The 24,641-nt window shown below is 37.7% G+C and overlaps 4 protein-coding genes and 3 pseudogenes across 7 annotated transcripts; all 7 read right to left on the reverse strand.

Moving 5' to 3' along the window:
• Positions 1–333: 333 nt before the first annotated feature.
• On the reverse strand, positions 334–7,885 carry LOC104767519 (uncharacterized). Its single transcript, XM_087501398.1, has 6 exons — positions 5,846–7,885; positions 5,267–5,407; positions 3,382–5,143; positions 3,004–3,254; positions 1,904–2,763; positions 334–1,806 (listed from the first exon to the last, which is right to left on the reverse strand). The coding sequence occupies exons 1-6, from the start codon at positions 7,445–7,447 to the stop codon at positions 507–509; spliced, it is 5,916 nt and encodes a 1,971-aa protein (XP_087357524.1). The 5' UTR covers positions 7,448–7,885; the 3' UTR covers positions 334–506.
• Positions 7,886–8,805: 920 nt separating this feature from the next.
• On the reverse strand, positions 8,806–10,226 carry LOC104765333 (F-box/kelch-repeat protein At1g24800 pseudogene; annotated as a pseudogene). Its single transcript, XR_015590734.1, has one exon. The product of XR_015590734.1 is annotated as an F-box/kelch-repeat protein At1g24800 pseudogene (transcript).
• On the reverse strand, positions 9,579–10,193 carry LOC109130792 (F-box/kelch-repeat protein At1g24800 pseudogene; annotated as a pseudogene).
• A 2,279-nt stretch (positions 10,227–12,505) lies between the features above and the next one.
• On the reverse strand, positions 12,506–14,765 carry LOC147920273 (replication protein A 70 kDa DNA-binding subunit D-like; the record flags this gene model as incomplete). The annotated part of the gene is made up of 9 exons (XM_087500986.1): positions 12,506–12,944; positions 13,024–13,147; positions 13,234–13,427; positions 13,525–13,658; positions 13,743–13,823; positions 13,912–14,036; positions 14,100–14,205; positions 14,304–14,568; positions 14,646–14,765. Coding segments are annotated over 9 exons (1,344 nt in total), but the record flags the coding sequence as incomplete, so codon positions are not given.
• Positions 14,766–15,142: 377 nt separating this feature from the next.
• Positions 15,143–17,702, reverse strand: LOC104765334 (putative pentatricopeptide repeat-containing protein At3g15130). 2 transcript variants are annotated; one of them, XM_087501399.1, is made up of 2 exons: positions 17,035–17,635; positions 15,143–16,955 (listed from the first exon to the last, which is right to left on the reverse strand). In XM_087501399.1, exon 2 carries the CDS (start codon positions 16,927–16,929, stop codon positions 15,394–15,396), a length of 1,536 nt encoding a protein of 511 aa, XP_087357525.1. In that variant the 5' UTR covers positions 16,930–16,955; positions 17,035–17,635; the 3' UTR covers positions 15,143–15,393. The 2 variants fall into 2 exon arrangements, with proteins under 2 accessions (XP_087357525.1, XP_010487329.2); XM_010489027.3 differs by having other exon boundaries at positions 15,143–17,702.
• Positions 17,703–21,614: 3,912 nt separating this feature from the next.
• On the reverse strand, positions 21,615–22,404 carry LOC104767522 (F-box/kelch-repeat protein At5g51250 pseudogene; annotated as a pseudogene).
• LOC104765336 (putative exonuclease domain-containing protein At3g15140) lies at positions 22,261–24,616 on the reverse strand. Of its 2 annotated transcripts, none has more exons than XM_010489029.3 (6): positions 24,209–24,616; positions 23,705–23,907; positions 23,357–23,437; positions 22,983–23,108; positions 22,770–22,893; positions 22,261–22,686 (listed from the first exon to the last, which is right to left on the reverse strand). In XM_010489029.3, the coding sequence occupies exons 1-6, from the start codon at positions 24,476–24,478 to the stop codon at positions 22,486–22,488; spliced, it is 1,005 nt and encodes a 334-aa protein (XP_010487331.1). In that variant the 5' UTR covers positions 24,479–24,616; the 3' UTR covers positions 22,261–22,485. The 2 variants fall into 2 exon arrangements, with proteins under 2 accessions (XP_010487331.1, XP_087357526.1); XM_087501400.1 differs by having other exon boundaries at positions 23,705–24,100; positions 24,209–24,597.
• Positions 24,617–24,641: the final 25 nt, after the last annotated feature.

Consider the following 24,641-nt stretch of genomic DNA (forward strand, 5'->3'; position numbering starts at 1 on the left):
AGCTAAGAATTATAGTAACCTAATAAATACAAAGATATTGGTGATAATATCATAAAATACATGTAATGTAAAAGCAATAACTCTCTCGAGCTCTGAACCTACATATTCTTCTCCAATTATAGTGTGACATTGTATATGCTATATATAGTAGTATGATTTAACATTAACTATGTTCATCAGCCGTAATCTTTATCAGGTGACATGCGGCCAAAGCAAAATCAGCAATCTAGCTGCGTACCTGAAGATTTGTTGACAATGCTCAAGATACTAATGCTAATCTCATCACAATTATCTCTAGAGAAAGATACAGTATTAATTAGCAACCAAACATAATAAAGCCTCAGTAAAATATATATATTCAGCTTGAAAAACCATAAAATTGAGCCACGAAGCTGCTGATTTTTTTTTTGTTTTCATACCTAAGCTAAATTAGTTTACCAGTACAGCAAAAATCAATGGCAGAGACACCAGATGATTCGGGTAACAAAAGATAAAAGATGAATCAATCAAAAAGGCTTCATCTCAGTTGCAATTAACTCTACGAGAGAACCAAGGCAGAGTCTATCATATTTACAATGCCAAGAGCGGTCATCTTCAGTACTTACCGGAACCAATATTCCATCTTTGAAAATGAATACTGGTTCAACCCAAGTCTTACGGCTTGGATATCTGTTTGCTTCATCCAAGCTCCCTAGCTCTTCAGCAGAGTGACTGCAACATTCAACTGAGGCAAGAAAATTACCGGATAAGCGTTTGCAAGAACATGCTTCCTTTTCTGGACATGCTTCCTGTGTAGTACCATCGTTTTTGGGAGAGATGAACTTTCTAACAGCAGCAATAAGCTCGACTGATAATGACGAAACCGCATCATGTATACCCTCTGTTGTGATGTAACTTCTACCAACTCTCAATTCGCGAGTAACTAATTTATGCATTGAATCTTGGAGGATGGAGACACACTGGGAGCAGCACCGGTATAAACACACCAAACTAAGGTCATCCAGAGGATTAGTTCTTGCAGTCTTTTCAACTTGTTTAACTTGTTCGGGCATGTTGCTTGCAGATTCTAAGCCATGAACTCCGTCCCAGGCTTTACCATGATCTAAGTCAGCTGATTTGTCGGGATCTTTCAGGGAGAGAGTATTGAACTCCCCAGATCCATTAGGATTCTCTAGGGAAGTAGTCTCTCCTTGAAAGGCAATGGCTGTTGTTGTAGTTTCTACCTCGCATGATCCATGGTGAGTTTCATTCTTTTCATGGTCAGCTGCAGGAGAGTTAAGATCAAGAAGAGCAGCCTGCTGTAAGGAACTAATTCCTGAATCCTTGATCATTATTTCAGTATTCGAAATAACATCACCATTTTCTTTGACCAAAGTTGAGCCATCCATACTTTGGGTTGTAAGATGTCCAGTATCTTCACGAAAAGGTTCATGATTTGTTCCAGAACGACCATTTGCAATCTCTAGAACTGGCTGATGACTATCGGTAACATCACCATTTTCTTTGACCAAAGTTAAGCCATCCGTACTTTGGGTTGTAAGATGTCCAGTATCTTCACGAAAAGGTTCATGATTTGTTCCACAACGACCATTTGCAATCTCTAGAACTGGCTGATGACTATCGGTAAGATTACTAGATGTTACAGGGTCTGGCAAATTCATGTTTTGGGTATCTTGTTTCGGGTCTTCTTCTAACCCTTTTGATTGATCAGATGTTCCTTGCTCGGTTGGCTCATAACTCACTGATGGATTGAGTACAGAACATGACAATGGATTCGTCGACTCTGTTTGAGTGGTCGATTCGAAACTGTAAACAATGAAGTTGTGTTAGATATGTCTGTGTCTAAGAACATTATGTATGTGTTAGAACAAACATACATAAAACAATATACTTTAAGGCGTACCTTCGCATTGCATATACCCAACTATTAACCAAATCTTCCAGATAAGCAACTTGAGACAAAATTCGAATATATCGACATCTGTTCTTTCCAGCATTGATTTTTACACTGATCCGTCCAACTAAGAGCTCAAGAACTTTTCGTACCTCAATGGAGACTTCCCTCAGTGATAAATAGGTGCCTCTATACGCTGATAATCCAACAGCAATAAGGCCTCTGACAATGCCCGATGAATCTTTCCCTTTAACATTGTTGGAATCGGAAGCAGTTATAATCTGCTCTGAGGAATTACAAGGACGAGTGATACACGAATTGAATGGCCATCCTCTCCAAGGACCAGAAACATCTGCACTTGGCCCTTGCTTAAGCTTTGATGTAACCCAACAAAGTTCAGCGAACTGAGGATACCAAAGGATTTGATGACCAAATGTGGAGACAGCTAACTGCAGGCTTGATTTCGCTTTCACATTAATGTTGATAGGTAATGGTGGAACTTTTGAAGAGCCATCATCAAGAGGTTTTGAATTACCAACTGCTCCTTCCCTTGCGCCATGATCAGTATTAATCTGATAACCTGCATCTCTGCAACCGTGGTCAGGATCCTCTCTTTGGTATTTCTTCTGTATGTCACAGTGAGTATGGGTTCTCTGATGCATCAAATTAAGAAACACTTGGACTGCCCGCCTTGACAACTCAGTAGCAGACAGGTCAATGGCTATGTCCTGGTCAGAATTTTCAGTGACTTGTACAGTGAATTGTGGAACAGCCTCAGAAATAGTTGGCTGATACTCCTTTGATAGGTCAGTCTTAAAGAACTGTTGTATCTTAGCAGGCAGGAGTTTGTAGGGCAGGCCAGAAGTAGCCTATCACCAAAAATAAACAATTTTAGTCTCAAGTGTTGAATGTCTTCTCAGACTGGTAATCAACAAAATGCATAGTACACAGCTTACATTACCACCCTTCACAAAAAGAAGAAAAAAAAATGACTAACCAAAAGTACTGTAACTAAATTAACAAGAAGTCCAGAGAGCCCATCATTAACTACTGCCGAAACAAGGAAAATATATTGAAGAAAACAATATTATGTAAGAAGTTAAGCATACCAGAATCATCATCTTTGTGGAAACTCGCAATGATTCTACTTGCTCAAAAAATGTGTTCCAAGCATGTGAAACTTGAGCAGCATTCTGCAATGCCTTTTCCTCTTTCATCTCTGGAAAAATGGCAGAACAATTTTCCTTTACAGAATTATCATCACACTCGACCTCCTCACTCAGAGGAGTTTCTGTCTTTACAGCCCACAAGTCAATCCTTGGCATGAATACAACACATGATTTCCTGCTAGCACATTTAACTACAAGCAGACAAGATATTCCAGTTACGAAATTGTATGTAAGACTAAACAAAAAAATGTTATGTAAATGATTAAATATCCTCAATACTGAAGTAACAGCATGGAAATTATATAACAAAATACGTACTTAACAAGTGAGTTATGCCTAACACCAGATCCCCATTTCCTTCTTGTGAAATTGTTGCTGTGTCTATCTTCTGCATCTCTGCATTACCAATAAAACAATGCAAGATACATGAAGCAAGATGTCGTTGACCAGATTTAGGTCCTCCAGCAATTAGCAGTTGGAACCCTGACTTGCTCGTTGAGTCTACAGAAGCACTTCCCAGAAGCCCAGGATGTCGGCAAACTCTGTGTACCATGAATTGTGCAGAACCCAAACTACAGTCGTCAGCACCAGGAATGCTTGCAACAGATCTAACCAAGTCACAACCTCCATCTAGTATCCTAGCATAAGAAAGTCTTTGTACTATATCCTTTACAACATCTACATCTTGGAGAAGAGTATCAACATGAGACCACCAACCACCCTCAGTTATCTTTTTGTCGCTCAAAGCAGAACGGATCACATTTTGGACATCGACCGCAGCTTTGGAAAGAAGAGGTGGTAGCAAGATACGTTCTTCAAGATGAAAAGCAACAAGTAAAGAACACAATGGTCGCAACAGAGAAGGCACCAAGTAAGTAGGAAGCGGGGCAGAAAATATATCACTAGCTGCTATTCCCGCACCTCTACGTGAACATGGGGGTGGGGAGCGGGATAAAGCTTCCAACCACTCTTTTTCTTCAACTGAGAAGGATGGAAGAGCAGCACGATTACTACTAGACACTCCGAACTCTGCAGCGGCCAAAGATTCTTGCAAAGGGAAACTCCTATTTAAGGCAATCATGGCAGCTTGTGTGCAGAGAGCTTGTATATCCGCACCAGCAAAACCGGCAGTTTCTTTAGCAATCCACTTGAGCAAGTATCCAGACACTGGCTTAGGCCACTTCCTCGTATGGAGTGAGATGATTGCAGCCCTATCGTCGACGGATGGTAGTGGAAAATATATCTCCCTATCAAATCTCCCAGGCCTCCTTAACGCTGGGTCAATAGCATCAGGGTAGTTTGTTGCACCTATGACCACCACTGAGCCACGCGACTTTAAGCCATCTAATAAAGCAAGCAATGTGGATACAACAGAGCTATGTGTTTGATCTTGATGCCTTGACCGCTTGGGAGCGAGACCATCTATTTCGTCAAAAAATATGATGGATGGTTGGCATTTTTCAGCGACCTGAAACAAAAGCCTCAACTGGCGCTCAGCGTCACCAACGTATTTTCCCAGACAGTCTGCCCCTTTACGGGCAAAGTAGGCAATCCTTCTATTACCACGAGCAAGGGAACCGATCAGCGCTCGAACCACAAGAGTTTTTCCAGTTCCAGGATGTCCATGCAAGAGGATACCTCTTGGAGGTGTAAGTCCTAAGTTATCAAAGAATTCTGGATATAGTAAGGGTATAAGAACAACCTCTTTCATACATTGAGTTACACCCTCAAGCCCAGCAACAGAGTCCCATCCCTCAAATGCCTTTCCACTTTCAGAATCAGATCCCCCAATATACTCAGGAGCAACTCTTAACAGATCTCGATGCAGTCTCTTGCTTTCACGTTTTAAAAATTCTTCATCTTCACCACACTTCTCAAACCACTTTTCCTCCGCTTCTACATCCTTACGCCAGGCATCATTTGAGTGTTTCTTCATCTCCAATCGCATCCTCTTGGCTTTCATCTTCTTCATTCTGACTTGACATTGACGACCATAGGGTTGGAAATGATGTCTATGGTCTGTGCAAGCAATGAGAAATTTACGGTGATCAAAGATGCAACCATTAGCTCGTGCACAAGGCTGCGAAATACAGAACACCACAAAGAAATTGTCAGAGCAAGATACAGTAACATTTCCAGCTACAAGTTAGTTAGCCTATATCTCAGGTAAGGAAGGGAAACCAGAAAGGGAGTAGTAATAGACCAAATGATAGGTTCTTGGACATCGATCAACCCGACAACCAATGGTTGCCCCAGGTCTTGAACAACGAGTACATTTTAAAGACCTCCCTCTGAAAAGTGCCGCCCTTATATTCTTTAAGCATCCTACACCAGCAAAATAAACCTGCAGTAAAAGAGTAAACATTAACGTCCACAGAAAACAGAGTTCAGTAAAAGGGAAATTACTGAGACGACAGATAAATAAATGTCAAGACCCTTTGTATTGCTTAGATCAAGGAATAGAGAAGCCTAGAAAATCAAGAATTTGACAAGCCTTTTTGTATATTCTGCTCTTTAACTGTTGTATTACATTTTCATCAAGTACAGCAATGGCAAATACAACCATGAGAGATATATCAATAGTTACGAAACAAAATCACAGAACAAAGAAAGATTAGGCGAGAGAAAAAACACCAGAAGTGATAATACTGTGATAGAATTGAACACACAATGTGTGTAAATGAACCCACAGAAACATATAACATTGAAGTGAGAAACACATGTAAATGCACCTAAGCAATCAAAAGACGTGTTGTGTCATATAATCAGAACCACACATTACCTCTGGACTCCATACGGCACAATTCTGATGAACCCAAGTTCCAGAAATTCCAAAACGATCATTTATAGGACCCAGTAGACGGCCAAGCCATCCAGTATCATCGCCAAAACCATCCAAGATGTCATAGTTTGGCTCCTCTGACGACGAAGACCCACTATGTTCCTCTACGTTACTGTCACCATTATCTTGCATCAACTTCTTTGGGAGTTTGCCATCAGTACCAACTCCACATAAACCACATCGTCTGGTTTGTTTGAAGATTGGTTTACCAAGTCTATCTAATGAAGTACAAATTGAGTCGACTACCTTCTTGCCAGTTTCATTCTGAATAGGCAGCTCATCAACATCAAGCATTTCCACACTTTCATCCACTCTAATGAGAAACTCACTTAGTTCTTCGGTCTTATCATGAGGTGGTGTACTAGAAACACCTGGCTCTCCGATGACATCATTCTGCTTCAAACTCTCATTAACCTCGATGCTAGCTTCGCGAAGTTGTTCAGGATGTAAAGTATCTACTTTTCTGTTCTCAACCTTATCACCAAAATCATTATCATCCTCCAGTATACCAGTGCCATCGCCAGTTCCAGAAACTGTTACACCCATCTCCGTAATCACATCTTCAACTCCCATCTCAATCTCATTTTCCAATCCTTCCATTTGAATCCGACTTTCATTTTGCACTGCTTCCATTCTAACATCAGTATCATCTCTCATTTCATCCACATTAGCTTCAGTCTCACTTCCTGTCTTCTCTGCACTACCTTGAGTCCCACTTTCCCCCTCTTCATCACTATCATCAGTCTCACTGTCAGTAGTGTCTGTTCCCTCCTCGCTCTCACTCTCCGTTCCATCAACATCAGCTTCATTCTCACTCTCTAAAACAACGGATCTTTTGGTAGCCTTCGTCTTCTTCTTCTTCTCATCTTCCTCTCTAACTTCACTGTCAGCCTGCATTGAATCCTCAGACTCGCTAGCACTCTCATCATCTTCAGAATTACTGGTATCTGACTCCTTTCCCTCATCTTCCGAACTTTCGATTTCTGTAACTTCCACTGGCGTTTTTGTTGTTTTAATCAGCTTCCCACCTTTAGGGAATCCTCTTTCCTCTTCCTTTTCTCTTGCCACTGCTGCTTTTTCACTCAACTCATAGGAACTATCTCTGAAAACGTGCTTTCTTCTCCCCTTAACCGCACCTCTCTGTCTCCTACTCGCTTGAAAACCAACGTTCCTCCTCCTTGACCTCAACCTAGATTTCCAACCATCCGAGCTATCCAAATCCCCCTTCTCCTCCTCCTTAGTCACTACTCTCTCTATACTACTGGACCTCCTCCTATCCCCGCGATTATTAAAACGCTGCCGTTTCTTTGGAGGAGCAGGAGAAGCGTCCAGTATGGACGGTATCTTCCTGACCCTAGAGCTCCGCCGAAGTTCAGAGTCAGCACAAGCTAACCCACCAGACCCACCACCACCATCTCTATCTATCGAATCTCCATGGTTTTTTTTGTATTCCTCCTCACATATAGCAGCAAGCTTCTTACTCTTCTTCCCAGAAGGAGAAGATCCCAAAGGATTCTTTCTTACCTCATGCGATGATTTCATGACGAATCAAATAGGCATACAACTGTTCTTCTTTCTCAATGCTGAACCAAATGAACATAAGAAAAAACACACCGAACCATACGCCTTCCAAAATGAGGCAGTGTATCTCGACGGAGGTGCTTAAGAAAACGCATCAGAGCGACTCCGTGATCAGCCCATTTATTTGGCAGAATCTAATCCGAATGAACCCAAACCCTAAATCCTAATTTCGACTAACTTAACTTGTGAGAAATCTATTAATTAGGATTGTAATGATACAATCGAAACTTCCTTCCCCCCCCCCCCCCCCCCGAGAAGTTCGGCTCTCTCCGGTGATTACTCCTCAATTTACTTCGGAGTCTTTGGGTCTCTACGGTGGCGCTAGTAAAATAATAAAAAAAAAAAAAAAAAAATACTAGAAAATGGGAGAATTGATGTAAAATATGAGTCACGCTCATTTGAAGCGATTGAATCTCAGTCACGTGATGCCCAGTAAACCAAACCGTCGATTTCTCAAGAACCAATAAGATTCGAGTTATGTTTGACTTAACACACGCAGCTCTTAAGGCCGAAATTGGGCTTAGTCGTGGGCCTCTTTTTTTTTTATTTTTATTGGGGTGCTATTTTCCCATATTTTCGTACCAACAGTTGACGCCAACCAATTCCATTTTTACGCATGTAAACCTCATAAATATACAGAAGAAAATGGGAGAGCTCGCTCTTATCAACTTTAGACCTCTAAATCTGCAAAACCTTCTCACCACATCACATTTTCTTCTTCCGTATGCTTGTCTTAAAGTAAGAGAGAGACTAATCTTCTCGAATACTCAAAATCTCTATTGTATTCTAACTTGACTAGCGTATAAGACGTGTGTCTTGGTCAAATATGATACTTGTTGTGTGGACTTAGGAAAAGAAAACTAGCTAGAGAAGGCTGACAATAAGTAAACTTGAAAGATTCTTTCATGATTTCATCTGACAACTACTTTTCACCGATAATCAGAGCTGATAATACAAAAATGATCACATATAGACCAAGAGTTGGTAGTAGGTTTTTTCAAGACAGGGATTCCTGATACTCATCCTTTGTCATTCCTAGTACGTATGTGCTATGACTTTTTATCAAAAGATTGGTCAGTCCGGGTTACACACGTTTATAGGGAGGCTAATCGTCTTGCCAACGGTTTAGCTAATTATGCTTTTACTCATCAATCAGGCTTGAAGTTGTTCGATACCTGTCCGGAAGCTCTTCTCTCTCTCTCATGATGGAAGATGCGCGTGGGGAGGCGACCTCTCGATGGATTTGTTCGTAACTTTCTTTTCTTTTTTACGGGAGGCTTGTCTCCCTTTGTCTTACCAAAAAAAATAGAAACATGAAAAAGCCGAAATCCTTATTAGTTATTACGATAATAAATGTGGCTGGAATCTTATAAACATTTTATACAGAGCAAACTATTTTGGATTAATTAATTCAGAGCATACAACGGTATTAATGAAGATGATGATTGACTAGCAGTTAGATTTGCTCATCTCTTTCTTTCCTTTTGCGCGGTTGGTGGTTGATTTGCACTAAGCTTGGGAGATAAGAAGAGGAGCACACAAGGGGGGGAACAAATATTTTCGGAATATATCCGAAAAGGCCAGGTTCCCCGACATAGACATTGGGAGCTTCTCCCAGACTCACAGTTTTGAAGAAACCGTCGTCTCCAATGATAAAAGCAGTGTGATACCGGGGAGTCTCGGAGGGAAGAGATCCGTCTAATTCGAAAACCACGGCGACTTTCTCTTTCTCGTCAATGAAGAAGCTCCCAGAATTATGGTCAAACCAAACAGCATCAGTGAGTAGTGGTCTCATATCCACATTAAAAAACTTGCTCCAAGACACAGCACTAGGATCAATCTTAGTGGTAAGCCAAATCTCCAATGTTTCAATTGAGTCTCCACCCCGCTGAAATAGCAGGGCGAGCTGTTCTTCTCTAACACATGAGAGGGTCACAGTATCTTCAATATAAGAGTGAAACGGAATAGGCAGACGCGGGCCAAATCTCTCTGTTGTAAAATCAAAACAGAGTAAGAAATCTGCAACTTCGTCCTCCTCCATTTCACCGCTGGATTCTCTTAGTACGGGAGCAAAAAAGTCAAGCCCATCCTTCTAAGCATTTCCCTTCAAAGACACGCCACGCTGATAGAATTCTACCTCCCAGTCGGGTCTGACGTCTAGAACCCTCCATGAATTAGACCCAAAGTCATAGATCTCGAACCCGAAATAGTGTATTGAATGGATGCAATTATCCACAAACCTCAAGATTTTGTGGTGGTTACGGTCGATGTCGTATCCCAGAGCATACCTGTCTAGTCTGTGGAAACTTGTATTGGGTCCTATCCACCTTGTTTGCCCCAAATAAGGGTTCCACGCCAAGAGCCTCGAGTTGTCCTTGAGGACGCATAACAATAAGCCGCCGCAGTGAAATACTGTAGATACCTCGACTTGATCAAGTAAAGCTACCTGCTTTATAGATAAATCAACCGAGTCTTCTTCTTCCTTGCGGCGGAGATGGAATCTGACTGAACAAACCTTGGAATCCATCGTCATGAACCCCAAAAAATTCTGCCTTGATGCTGCTGCTTTACCCACAATCCAATCTTTGGATAACGCGTGCCATAATTTGCTAGTGGATCGCACTGCTGCCAAAGATGTTATAGGAACCTTGGCGAGTATCTTGTCCCCTACCACTTCCGGTGGAAGATCGCATATCCTCTTACTCATTCTTCCAACTTCAGACACACGCCGTCTCGCAAAAAAAATATAACTAGGGCTTTCTCTCTACTACATATCTTATATATATACAGAAAACCAAAAAAAATGGATAAAAATATATTAACAATTGTAGTATTACACAAACCGGCAGTTACATTATTTCTATAAACTAGATTTTAATCCGGTATATTGCGAGCCGGTTTTATGATGAATTAATTTAAAAATGGGTTAAGTCTTAAAAATTATAAAATGTAAGATTGTATAATGTATAATCTTGAAATTAGTAAAATTTGTTAATTTGAGACATACAGTTTCTTGGTCTTGGTGTTTATGTATAATGACTGTATAATTTTAATTTTAATTTTGATTCGTGTAGAAGGTCTACAATTCTAGACACTTGTTTGCATCAGACCAACAATGTTTCCTATTAATGTTAGTGTATAAAATCTATGTTTTTATAACTTAACGTATTACTTGTACATCCTTTTTAAAAAGAAAAAAAAATCACATTGGGTCTGTAGAGGCCCATTAAAAAGAAGACTGATTGACCATCAAATATTACTGATTCTAAAATTGTGTGGCCCAGTTTTTAACAAAAATAATACGCTGATTCTCTCACTCTCTCTCACTCGTTTTTGTCTGTATCGTTTTTGTTGGATATGAAGAACATATCCGGATCTTTTTTTGTCTGTCCGGATGTCCTTCGAAATCCACCGTTTTATTTCCTCTGAAACGATTAAAGTTCATACAGCGTGCGATGAGATGGAAGTTGTCCAGTTTTAGATCTCATAATCTCCAGAATTATAAAGTCACGAAGGTATTTCTTCATCCAAAATTGTACCATGAATCTTGGGGTTTGATTTTTAGTCTTTCGGTTTGCTACTATGAAATTTGATCCAATCAATTTTCTGTTTTCTACAATCGGGTTTTGGGAATTTTGCTTAGGTAGGATTGGATATTGTTTAACTAAGAAATTTGATAGTTCTAAATGACATTCTTATTACTCCAACTGCGTTCTGTGTTTTATTCAAAAACTTCTGTAAAACTGACGGATCTTTGTCTAATTTGCAGGTTTTATATGTCGATTTTCATTTACAGAGTTCCTGAAACTCAAATAAATAATCGTCTATAGTGTAAGATACGTGAATTTTCCTTTTTATTTCTCTTTTATTTCCAAACTAAAAAAACATACCTTATAAAGTAGAAGTTTAGTATGACCATCTATAGTAACAGTTTATAATGTTCTTTATTTGAGTATATTCAAAGTAGATTAATATGTCGCTGTTCAGGTTGGACCTGAATATCAATGATGGAATCATATAGAAGTTTTGTCAGAGAAGATAAGAATCCACTCCAGTCTTTCTTATGAATTGAATCTGATAAACATTACTTTATATATGATAAAAATTACTTTTACATATTTGTTGTGTAGGTTAAATTCAAAGACAACATGTTAATGAAAACTAATCATCTACGGGACTTGTTTCTAAACACCAATTCAGACCAGATAAAGGGGTATGTTTTTGTCTAATTTGCAGGTTGTATATGTCGATCCTCATTAACAGAGAATATTATAGTGTAAGATAAAAGCTTTTTTTTTCTTTTTCTTTTTTCCTTTTTAGATGTATTAAGATCAGTTTGGTTTCCAAAAAAAAAAAAAAATATTACAGCAAATTTCTAGTTTAGTATGATCCATTATAGTAGCAGCCTTATAATGTTCCTAATGAGTATAATAATAGGCGCTTCATATGTCTCTGTTCAGGTTTTCGATCTGAATATCAATGAAGGAGTATGTAGAAGTTTGGCAAGAGAAGATAAGAATCTATTCCAGTCTTTCTAATAAAATGAATCTGATCATTCTACTTTATATATGTTAAAACTTACTTTCAAAAAAATATTTGTTGTGTAGGTTAAATTCAAAGACAACATGGTAATGAAAACGCATCATCTACGGGACTTGTTTCTACACACCAATTCACACCAGATTAAGAGGTATGTTTATAGATAGATATTACTGATATATATTGTCTGATGCATGAAATAATATTCAGAACACAATACGTATTTAAATTTTTATCGTATTGAATTTGCGATTTTGTTATGTGTCAAATTAAATAGTAATTAGGGTCCAACAATATTGTTTTTCATGATCACTTTTAAACTTAGTCATATTCCCCATTCGAATTTGCTGTGAGATGTTCTTATTTTTAAGATGCTTAGTTTATGCTATTGGCGACTTAAAATTACGAAGTCAGAATGAAGTAGTTTAAACTTAATACTAAGTTTTCAATTTCTGGCATAAAACTACACTGAACAATAAAAAGTTTTTGTGGCAAGAGTTACGATGGTAAATAAGCAAAAAAAAAAAATCAACCCAGTATCTTCAGCTAACCTCCTTCCAAATTAGCCATCTACAAAAATATAAATATTTATTTCACCATCCATATACTTCTTTATTATTCCAAATTCTGAAACACCTCTTTGAAAACCACATTAGTGGTCTGTCTTTCTATCTTGCCTTCTTTGTTGACAATCAAAATCTTCAATCCCTTCTTAGAAGTAACCCTAGATAAAGCAACATATAGCTGACCATGGGAGAACATAGGTTTTGGCAAATAAAGTCCCACCTTCTCTAGCGATTGGCCTTGACTTCTGTAGGAATCCTTTCCAAATGTTTTCTCGTTCCACACAAACCAAAAAGACAAATGTTTTGCCAATGACGTTCTTGATAGCGTCAGGTAAATCTTCAGGATTTGTAATCTTAAAGCAAGAATAATTTAGATTTCAATTAAAAAGTAGTATGAATAGAATGTGTATAGATTATGAACATGTTGATTACCTCATCCAATGAACCACCAAGAATAGAAGCTGCAGATTCTCCAATAACCTCAAAAGCAATACTGTCAAATAACAGAAATTTGGTCTCTGCAGTATTGTCCATGACTTTAACGTAAATCATGTATCTGCAATGCCAGAAACATAAGGAATTGTAAACTAAAATCTAGAAAGTTAAAATATATATCCGCGGTTCCTATGTTTACAATCTTACCTTGGAATGACATTGGTCACAGCTGACCTGCAAACATCACACCAAAACTTTGGTTTTTGTGGCTTACTCTCAACTCCACCAAATCCAGTGCGTATATGAGTCACTTTTTTATTACAGGACCGACAACTAAAATAATACCAAGTCCAGTCGGTATCAATTGCGTAGATGGTGCTCATTACCCTTACTTTCCCGACCTGAAATTAGTGATATAGCATTCAAATGTAATTTCTTAGTTCGATTGGTTGATTCATATATAAATGATTTTTTCAATATGTAAACATAGATACAAACCTCAACTGGATCGATAAGTAACGCGATGGTTTTCCTTGGATATTGATTGGTGTCTTCTGATTTGACAGCCACCATCTGCAACTTTGGGACAGATTCACGGAAAGAGAGAGACAAACCATCATTTGAAAGGTTGTATGACATCAGATGCAAAGTGTTATAGGTCCGTTAAAGTTTTATCATATATCAGTTTTAGTTTAACAATATAAGTACTTACAATTTGATGAAATTGTCAACTTCTATCCAAGCAGGGTTGAGATGTACTTGTGATGCATCACAAGAATTAGACAGATATCTACTTCCTGTTACATATTTTTAAAAATATTTGATATAAATTCATCTATATTTTCATTTGTATTTTTTTTTAGGAAGGTGGGAGCCGGATATTACCTTTGTATGTTTTCACTTTCACAAAGCGGAGGACGCAAACCACAATGACATCATTTGATGCCTGGCAGGCTCCAAATACTTTGTCAGCGAATGAGCCCCACAAGGTACATGATACCCTCTCGTCCCTATCAATCAAAATCTGATTTTTGTTCATGTTTTTTTGAATAAAGGCTTAGAATTTTATAGACAAATGTAATCTTTCGTCCCGCATCTCAAACACGAGTTTATGCATTGGCTTGTTATTAACTTCAACTGTCTCCATATCAGCAATGTTCACCACTTGACCGATCACATCTGCAAATTTTGTACCACATATAGAAACCATTAGAGGAAGTTAATGTTTTTAAATCGTCCATACTTTAAGAATATAATAACAAATCAATAACAATTACCAATCAACATGTTAGTGTTAAGCTCTGGATCCTCAACTCTTGCAAACTTTATCAAGCTTAGGAAGTTTGAGTTGGACTTAGGATCACTAACAACAACATAGGTCCCATTGACAAAACTAAGTTTGTACAAATGAGTGGTCGGACGGAACTGGCCAACCGCATGAGTGAGTGAAAAGGTCTCGATGAACCTCCATGAGCCAATGGGAAGGTGGTTGACATAACGGTTCACCAAGTCTTTTTTCACGGACCCGTGTATTTTCATTCCCTATAATATATAATATAAAATAGTGGGGGAAGGGAAACTGATGAAAAGCATAGATTATATATGAAAGTGATACTCACAGTCTCGTCAGCCAAAATGAGTTCAACTGTTTCTCCTGTGGCAGTTGTATACTGGCGCCAATTATGAAGGACTTTCACCTGGATTCTCCATGTAGTCTTGTATGGACGAAGCCGCCATTGTTTTAGGTAATGATTTATTTAGCTTTGTTTGTTTTGATTCTATCATTGGGGAGACTGTGTTTATATAGTTTGCAATTGAGACTGCGTAAAAAAAAAAAGAATATACGGGATTTTATATTGTTGGGAAGTTTAGATTTTTTTGCTGATAGGATTAGAATATTAAGTTCAATAATTTGCGTATGTTTAGGAATACGGGATGTTATAGGTGGGATATCTTTGGAGATTGATATCAAAGTAATAGTAATTGATTATGATTGATTGTTGAATTTGCAGAAAATTATATGTAACTTGCGTATGTTTAGGAATATAGGGATGTTATAGGTGTGATATCTTTGGAGATTGATATCAAAGTAATAGCAATTGATTGTTAAATTTGCAGAAAATTATGCGAAGTCGAAGGAAGAAGTTAACCATGTCTTATACTTTCTATATTTTCGGCCAACGAAGCTGTGTTATTTTTTAATTTTTTTATATTAATTATAATTAGAATGACATTATCTGTAAATAAGTCTGAACTCCAAGCTTTCTTATGAAAAATGCTGTGAAAATGTTAATATAGATGGAGAAAACAAATTAATGACATACAGTATCAGCGCGTATGCTTAGCAGAAGTAATCAAGCTTGAGGGTCACCAGTAATCTCCACAAGAACAACAACCATCTTCAAAATTGTGAAACCGAACAGCATCTCTCACAACAAAGGCTATTTTCGTGATTTTAGACAATGCCTTGATGAACTCATGACAATCTACGCATACCCTCAAGTTCTTGAACACTCTTATTGTCTTTCCTTTCTGGTTTAACCCGCCTGATGCCAATGCCAGACCGATCGCTAGCTTTTCGCTGTGAGCTCTAAGGTTCTCCTCCTTCGACTCATCGTCTATATCATGCAGCTCATGTTTCAGGCCGTAAACATATCCCAATTCTTCTCTTAATCTTCTTTCAACTTCTTTCAAAGTTTCTTGGATCATATGTGTCAGAGGATGTGAATCCTCTCCACTACGGAAGAAATGTACCTCTCTCTCAATCTCGACCCAGCTCATACCAGCTTCTTTCTTCAACCCTTTTATACTCCCAAGCTCTCGTGTGTTCCCTTGTTCGTTCCAGTAACCGGCTTGCCCATAAAGGTTGGACATCATCACGTAATTTGCAGGATTCTTTCCATCCATCCACAAAAGAATCTTTCCCACTTCTTTCCCTAATTCGATGTCCCCATGTAATTGACAGCGGCTAAGAAGTGTTTGCCATATTCCGACATTTGGTTTAATCGGCATTGTGTCAATCAGATGTTTAGCTTCCTTCAAACGACCAGCTCGTCCTAACAAATCAACTACACACCCATAGTGTTCTACCCTAGATTTGAGTCCCTGTGTCTCTAGTAACTTAGAAAAAAGTTTTTCACCTTCTCTGATCATACCAGAATGGCTACAAGCTGAGAGTACAGCTAAATAACATACCTCATCAGGGACAATGTTATGTCTCAACATTTTGTTAAAAGTATCAACAGCTTTTTGGCCAAGCCCGTGCTTCCCGTAGCCAGTGATCATTACAGTCCAGGAGATGACATCTCTCAACTGCATTTCCGAAAAACATTTCTCAGCCTCATCAACTAATCCACACTTGAGATACATGTCCACCACTGAATTCGAAACAGATGTCTCTAACCCAGATGGCAGTTTAACAACAAGTGCATGCATTTGCTTCCCTTGCTGCAAGAGGGCAAAATCAGCAAAGACTCCAACGATGCTAGAAAGAACAAAACTGTCGATCCGAGAGTTAAGCTCCTGTAGTTGCTTAAACAAACCCATCGCCTCCACAAAGTCCCCCTCTTGAGCATATCCAAGAATCAATGAACTCCATGAGATCATAGTCTTTTCCTTGATCTGATCAAAAGCTTTCCGAGCACTATATACATTTCCACACTTGACATACAAATCAACAAGAGAACCCGTGATGGCTGCAGAACTCGGACAATGGAACCCACTCCTAACTAGAAAACCATGTATCTGTTTCCCTGCATGAATCATACCAGTGCTACTGCAAGCCTTTAACAAGCTAGTCAAAGTGAACTCGTCTGGACTTACCTTTATCTTTGCCTCTTGCATCATCCCAAACGTAGCCAAAGCTTTACTACCATACCCTGCATGTACGTATCCAGCTATCATCGCGTTCCAGCTTATAAGACTCCTATCTACCATCAAACGAAACACTTTCTCAGCTTCATCGACTCTTCCACATTTTGAATACATGTCAAGTAAAGAATTCCCCACCTCAACCATCATTTCAAAACCAATCTTCAAGCAAAACCCATGGATCTGCAAACCCTTGTCAAGTGCGTTAAGCAAACCACAGACTTTTAGATTCGTCGAGAAAGTGAACTCGTTTGGGTAAATACCCTGACGCCCCATTTCTGTGAATAGAGATAAGGTTCCCTTAAGGTCACCGTTAAGTACATGTCCGCTCATTAGAGCCGTCCATGAAACAACGTTTCTCTCAGGCATACTGTCGAACACCTTATAAGCAATCGACGGTTCTCTGCATTTACAGTACATATCGATAAGATAGTTGCTCGTAATCAAATTAGACACCGATCCGGACTTGAGAAGAAAACAGTGAACTTGACTCCCTTGATTAGAAAGCCCCTTCCTTGTGCAAACTCGCAAGATACTAACAAGGTTTTGTCGCTGATTCGGATTCATCAGTTCTTGGTCCAAATGAAACACGAATCTCAAAATTGACTTTGTGGTATTTTTACAAACTCAAGCACATCACATGAGCAATTACTCGAGTTTGTAATTTATACAAAACTCACATGAGAGTCTTCCTCAGTCAGCAAGTGCAGAGCTACAGTGAAGTTTGATGAGAAAATGTAGGGAACCAACACAGTGCTATTAATTAATCCTTTATAAAACAAAACGAAGTGTAATATAAATTATCTTAAAACAAAAACATATGTGAATCTTTTACATATTTTAAAAAAATAATAATTATTAAATTTAAATATATATTTTTTTTGATTAAATAGATATTATTTAATTTTAAATTAATAACAATTTAAGATTTTAAATATTTTTAAAGATTACTTTTTAAAATTTACAAAACATCAATTGTGAGACAAAAAAATATTGCAAAACATTAATTTTGGTCGGAGTAAAAATCTTCTTCGAGTTCGAGCTGTCAATCTCTCTGTCAAACTATGAGGCGAATCTACGTGGTTATTGGGTGGGCACGGGGATCTACGTAGCGTTGGAGTGTGGCACGTTGCCCCACACTGATTGTTAAAAATAATTTAATGTATAGTTGTTATATTAGTTCTCGTAGCTTATTTGGTAGAGAAGTACCCCATGCATCATGTTAGGTGAGGTGTTCGATGCGTTACTTTCTAGTTTTTTAGTTTTTTTTTTCCTCCACAGCCCTCGCTCACTTATTTTAATTAAAAATAGCTTAATGACTCATCTATTTGATACTTCATAAAATATAACAAAAACCAAACTCAAACATAGACCTTTAAATTATATGTACATTAGATAAACTAAAAACTGATATAATATGTTTTACTGATTTACTAGTTTTGCAATATCTATTAAATAAAAAGTGCCCCATACAAAAAAAAATTCTAGATCCGCCCCTAAATGGACAGTGGTATAACTTGTTTTCCTAGTTCATTTGGTATCAGTGTGCCCCATCCCAGGCACCATTGGTAAACGAGTTCGATTCTCCTCAAAATCTTTTGGTTGTATTTTTTTTTTTTTTTTTCATAGCCAACGTTCCCTTATTAAATGGTCTACCGTCTACCATATGTTTTTAATTATTCTTTCTGATTGGTTCAATAGTGTTTCGGTCTTATTTATTTTCTTACTACTTTATACTTTCTAATAAAATTTAAATCTTCTTTTCCTACTACTAAATATATTTTTATTTACATTAAAAAGTATTTGCAAAATTAGTATACAATATTATTAATTTTTTTGTAGTTTTATCTAATATATTTAGAGGATAAACTTGTGTGAATAATATATGTTTAAATATAATTTTTATTTTAAATATATCTAATATGCAATTATATATACATTTAGAAATCATTTCCGTTATTAGGTTGTCAGATGAGTTTTTGAGGTGTTCTATTTCATAGATACATAAAACCTAATGTGAACCAAACTGGGCTCTATCTCTACAATCATAGAGAATTTACAAACATATGGAGTAGAGGTTCACATTAGTTTTATGCACGTATGGAGTTATAGTGAGAGCAGCACTCCTGGACAAGATCAAGTTGATCTCTACCCCAGTAAGCCAGCAATTTCTGGAGGCTTCCAGAGTTTCATTTAGATCTGATATGCACAACAACAAAAACCGTCAGAGATTAAATAGAGATTTCAGATATGGATCCTTGAACCTAGGTTCAATAATACTTTGCGACGTTGTCTTAGGCTTCATTCTGTACTACTATAAACGACCTAGCTATTCAATACTATCATTCAATTCAATTAATTGAAACAATCAAACTTGTATTACTAGAAACACTAATGTTACAAAGTTTGTGTTATCCATCTTTTAATTCAGTGTTATTCAATATTACTAGGGAGGAGACCCCGTGTTATGCGGGGTTATTTGCTATTATTAATTTTTGTTATGGTTTTCTATTTATTTTTATATCCTACATGATGTTGATTTTTTGTACATTTTTCTTATTTGTTTGGCTATATTTTGCTGTTTTTCTTAATTTTAATCTTATATTTTATTTATTTATTTATGTGCATGACGTTGTCGTTATCTATGTCAATAAATATTTTTGGTTTAGTTTTGAATATGTTTTTTAATTATTAAATTAGAAGCTTAAACTTAAATGAAAATGTGACCAGGGTTATTAATAAGGTAAACCTTTTGTTTAGTCCTTTTTTGTTTGACTACATGTACTTATTTTTTTATATTTCCGCATTTTATTTTGTTGTCATATTTTTAAAGATTTTTGAAATCAATTTATTTTTATTTGTTTGGGTTACTAATAAGCTTGGTACATGCTCTATGTGTTAGGAAGGATCGTTTATATCTAATTGTATTTGGTTTCATCGATCGAGTTTTTGTTTTAATTTATATGACTCATAGTTTATTGATTTTGTGTTAAAATGTTTTACAATTGAGCATAACATGCATGAGCCAAGCAATAAAGTGCTTGCTAATTTTGTTTTTTGTTTATTTAGGAAGTGATCTATATTTTGGACAATTGATGACAGATTTTAATGGTGCATTTAAATATTTTTAATCGTGGGAATAACTTGATGAGCTCCATGCTCATTTTCTTAGTGCACAACCTTAAGAGCTCATATTATGAACTTGATGAGCTCCATGCTAACCGTGGATCTAGGCTTGATGAGCTCCATGCTAACCGTGGAACCTTAAGGAACTTGATGAGCTCCATGCTCATTGGAGCTCAACCTTAAGGAACTTGATGAGCTTAGGTAGAATAGGTTGAGCTCCATGTATGGGGCACAACCTTAAGGAACTTGATGAGCTCCATGCTAACCGTGGATCTAGGCTTATGAAGGGTGGGGAATGTGCTCCATGCTCATTTAGCTAAGTTGTGTGGTATATCTGTTAAAATCAACAAAAATATCAGTTCCTTAAGGTTGTGCCCCATACAAAAATGACTTTTGCATCCGCCATTGCCGTTTGTACATTTTGGATCCATAGAAATCAACCGCTGTCATCATCAGCCGCAGTCTAATCTTTAGGGTTCTTGTGTCTCTCGTGAATAAGGTTGACGATGAAGAAGATTAAAACGTTACGTTATATTTGTTAATTGGATTTTTTATTTGGGCTAACCTAAATCACACGTTCATGGGTATTATTATACATGTAAACTTTGGCTTTTAAATTTATATATTATTGGTTTTTTTTTTTTTGCTATCTATGGTTTATTTCAGTGGCTTGTTGCTGAACCTGTACTAGTAGTTGAGGTGGTCGTTTTTGTTCAATAAGCACATGTAACTCTCCCCCTGATTAACCCGTTGAATTCCACATCGAGTGTTCCATCCATCTCCAAGGTTTGTGTTCCATCCATCTCTAAGGTTTCTTTTCTCCCGTCGTTTATGTGGCATCGGAGGTCTATTACCAAAATAAACAAAATGATATAGATAACCAAAAGAAAAGACACACGTTCAAGAAGGCCTTTGTGACTCTCACACAGCACTTATCAAACAGTAGCAGCAAGAGCATTCACAAAGCTATAATGTAAAGGGACTGTAAGCACATGATCAAACCACTCAACTTTCCCCTAAATTTCACTACTACTTTTGTGCCTTTCAATTGAAATCACTGCACACCAAAGTCTAGATTGGCAAAGCAGAGAGGGGAGCAACAACGGTAAGCAGCTGAAGCAAGGGCGGAGAGCAGGGAGTTGTAAGCTGGGGTGGGGAGGAAGACCTAATTTTTTTTTTAATAAATAAAAATGCTTGAAACAAATTTATTTATGACTAATTTTATTAAAAAACAAAATTATAAAAAACATCTTGTTCAGAAACAAATAACGAAAGAAAAAAAAAATCATCTACGAACTCTCCATATATGTTCCATAAAAGAATATTGAAAGCATATTCGAGTATATTGTTGATTATTTGGATTCAAGTCAAATATTTTTTTAGCAGAATATTTTTGTTTCAAAATTAATATATTTTAAGTGATAATTATTTAAAAATAATACCCCAAACTCTCTCAAATCCAGCGTCATAACGCTTTACTTTTTATAGCAGTTATCATTTTCTTTAACACGTGTGAAAGGGATAAAATTATTTTTGATTGGCGTTGAGCATGGGCGTTTGACACATAGCGCTTGCAAAAACGCTTTGCCAATCTAACACCAAATCAGCGTCTGAAAGCCGGTAAAAGGATCATTAGGCAGCTCATCGTCCCATAAAAGAGCTAGCTTTCCGCCATAGTCAGCCAATCTAACACAAGAAGCACCAATGAGCTTAGGTAGTCCTACCAAACCCTTCAAATCTCTCCACATACTTACCTCAGTGTCATACCATAAGAGCTCTCTTTGAGAAGCAGAGTAGACAACATTCTCTATCTTGCAATAAGAAGATGGAGAAATTTGATTCTCCATCCATGGTTCAACTGTGTCCCATCTATCTTCCTTAGATATGTAAGCCAAGGCCTTTCCAGCAAGTGCCGCCACATGTAAATTCCTGTCAATCCATATGCTTCTGCAGTAAAGAAATCGGTAGTCATTGATCTCGCTGCAAGGAATGGGATCAGGATCCCAAGTTTGTGTTTCTGTGTCGAACACCTCCACGGTGTTCTTCATGTAAGGGGAATGGGAATGGACATCATCACCGTAGTTCCCTGCTACATATATCTATCTATCAAGGACGCTAGCAGAGAGCCAAAATAGCTCCACCCGCAAGCTTGGAGCCTCGCGCCACGTGTGAGACCGGCAAAAGGCATATAAATACAACCAAAGAAAACAAAAAAAAAGCAGAGCAACAAGAGCGGAATGGGAAAAAAGTCTTGGCCTGGGCGTTCGGTTCTTTCGGTTAATTTAGATGAAGAAATTTAGTATTCTAGTCTCCACAAAACCTTTCAACCACATCACGTTTAGACTTAACCACAGTGTCTTGTCTTCTTAGAGTTATCAGCATAATACTCAAACGACTTGACGACTAAGTAACTAATTTATGGATCATAAAGCTTGTTGTGTTTGTCATTTATCCTTGAGAACTTTACTTGATCCTGTTCTTGAACAGAAACTCGACGTTTCTTGTATTGGATTTGCTTCTTCGAGCTGTGATCTTAAGAACTGCACCATCCGAGAGCATCCGTTGGACCACCCTCGTGATGTTCTTTGTGTCATCAATTCCCAGATGGTGACTTCCCATGAGCTTTATTCCACACTGCTTCATCATTGACACCATTCCTCTGGCCTGTCATGTCATCTACTACTGATGAGTTTATATAGTAACACACAATAGGATGATGATGCATATAGATCTATCCAAGTTGTTACCTCACGGCCGTAGAAATTCAAGTAGACGTCTTTGAGATTGATCCATTCCATAAAATATGGCGGAAGCTTGATATTTGACACCACGCATTGTTCAGGAATCTTTGTCTTGATGTCCCAATTTCCACTAATTACATCAACTTAATCAATATCCTAAACATGGACAAACTCAAGAAAATTCACATAGGAAGCTCGGCTCTAAATGTTAATTCTCACCAGGTTACAAAAGCTGCGTTGTTCAGAGCCCCATCTGTATCTTTAGCCCACAAGCAATGCTCAGCTAACCAAGCTTCAAACTCCTCAACAACTTCCTTAAATGGAATAGCTGTGTCATGCCACACACTGCAATTTGACTTTGAAAAAGTTAATGCAACAGTCTGAATCCAAGAGAGGAAAAAGGTGTTTGGAGAAGTCCGTGGACTTTAAACCAATTCCATTTATTACTAATTATGGCAGCAGAACTTAATCAACTAAAGCATTTGGCAACATATGCATAAAGGATCAGGTTAGTGCAATTAAAACATAACAAGCATTGAAGGCCTGTAGCCATATCTAAATCTACAACCGGAAGTATAATAGAATTAGCATACCGATCAACACCGAGTTCCCCATACTTGCCTTCGATGTATTTGTTAATTGCTTGCTCACTCATTTTTGTGGGTCTTACAAACCTTACCAAGAACAAAGAAAAAATAATAAACCACATTGTAAAATTGAGAAATAAAATTCTTAATGAACACACAATAAACCAACTTGTGAAATCTAGCTATGAGCAATAAAACTCCTAAAGAACATCAATTTAATAGCTGTTCTTGTGTCTAACTATGCACTAACAAGTTCTTACACCAATGACACAAAACTAAACCATTCAAACACCCCAAGACCCTTTGACCATTAATAAAAGAGTAATGTCATTAAAGATTGGAAGCTGTTATAACCTGTGGAACAAGTCTACGACTTCCATGGTATTGGCATCTACGATCAAAACAGGAAACTCAAGAATCTCAACTTTTCCTTCCAAGTCAATAACCAAGAAAAAGTTGAATTCTTGTGACTTCTTTCTCTCAAGATCAGCAGCAGTCACTGGAAGCTCCTTGGAACAATCATGGTTAAAAATCTCCAAATGGGCAGGATCATCCATCTGATGACACCAATGTTAAACTTCATCAGCCATGTTTCACAATTATTTAGATGTATATAACAAACGAGTAAAGTAACGATCTCGAGACACAAACAATAAACAAGTTCCAAATCTCGCTCAGACATTTCATCGAACAAGTTGCAGACATTGCATAGTTGATAGAAGTTTCGCATCAAAGCGCTTGTCTTAGAAACTATCACACAAAGCAGGAACCAACCAGAAATTAAGAAAGACATGGGATTTAACTCGGCTGTAGCAAAAACAAAATTTAAACAAGAACTACGAGTGGCGAAGTGTTTACCTTTGTGCACTTCCCGTGAGTGTAATACAAACACATGGGTCTCCACCTCGCAATTGCACTTGTTTCCATCAACGAAAAAGTAGAAGGAGAAGGTGAAGGAGAAGAAGAAATGTCAGATGGAGAAGGAGATGAAGATACAGAGTGCGAAGAGTTGCACATGATTCGTTTGGTATGAGCTAAAGCAAACGTGGCGCGATAAGAGAACCGGCTATCACGGAAAGGACTAATTCTCGACATCGAAACACGAAATGCAGAGAAAGCGGACGCCATTTTCGTCGAGTAGCTTGACGATTAAAGATGAAAAGATGCTTCCTAATTCAGAGACTGGGGAAAACATAAAGCTACTGAACTGTCTGTTACAAATTTACCCAATCCAAATCGAACCAACACTGAATTTAAAAAACCAAACTGATTTATATCCACACAAATACTA

This window comes from Camelina sativa, chromosome 19 (genome assembly GCF_030686135.1).
Source record: "Camelina sativa cultivar CO46 ecotype springtype chromosome 19, ASM3068613v1".
Classification (NCBI taxonomy): domain Eukaryota; kingdom Viridiplantae; phylum Streptophyta; class Magnoliopsida; order Brassicales; family Brassicaceae; genus Camelina; species Camelina sativa.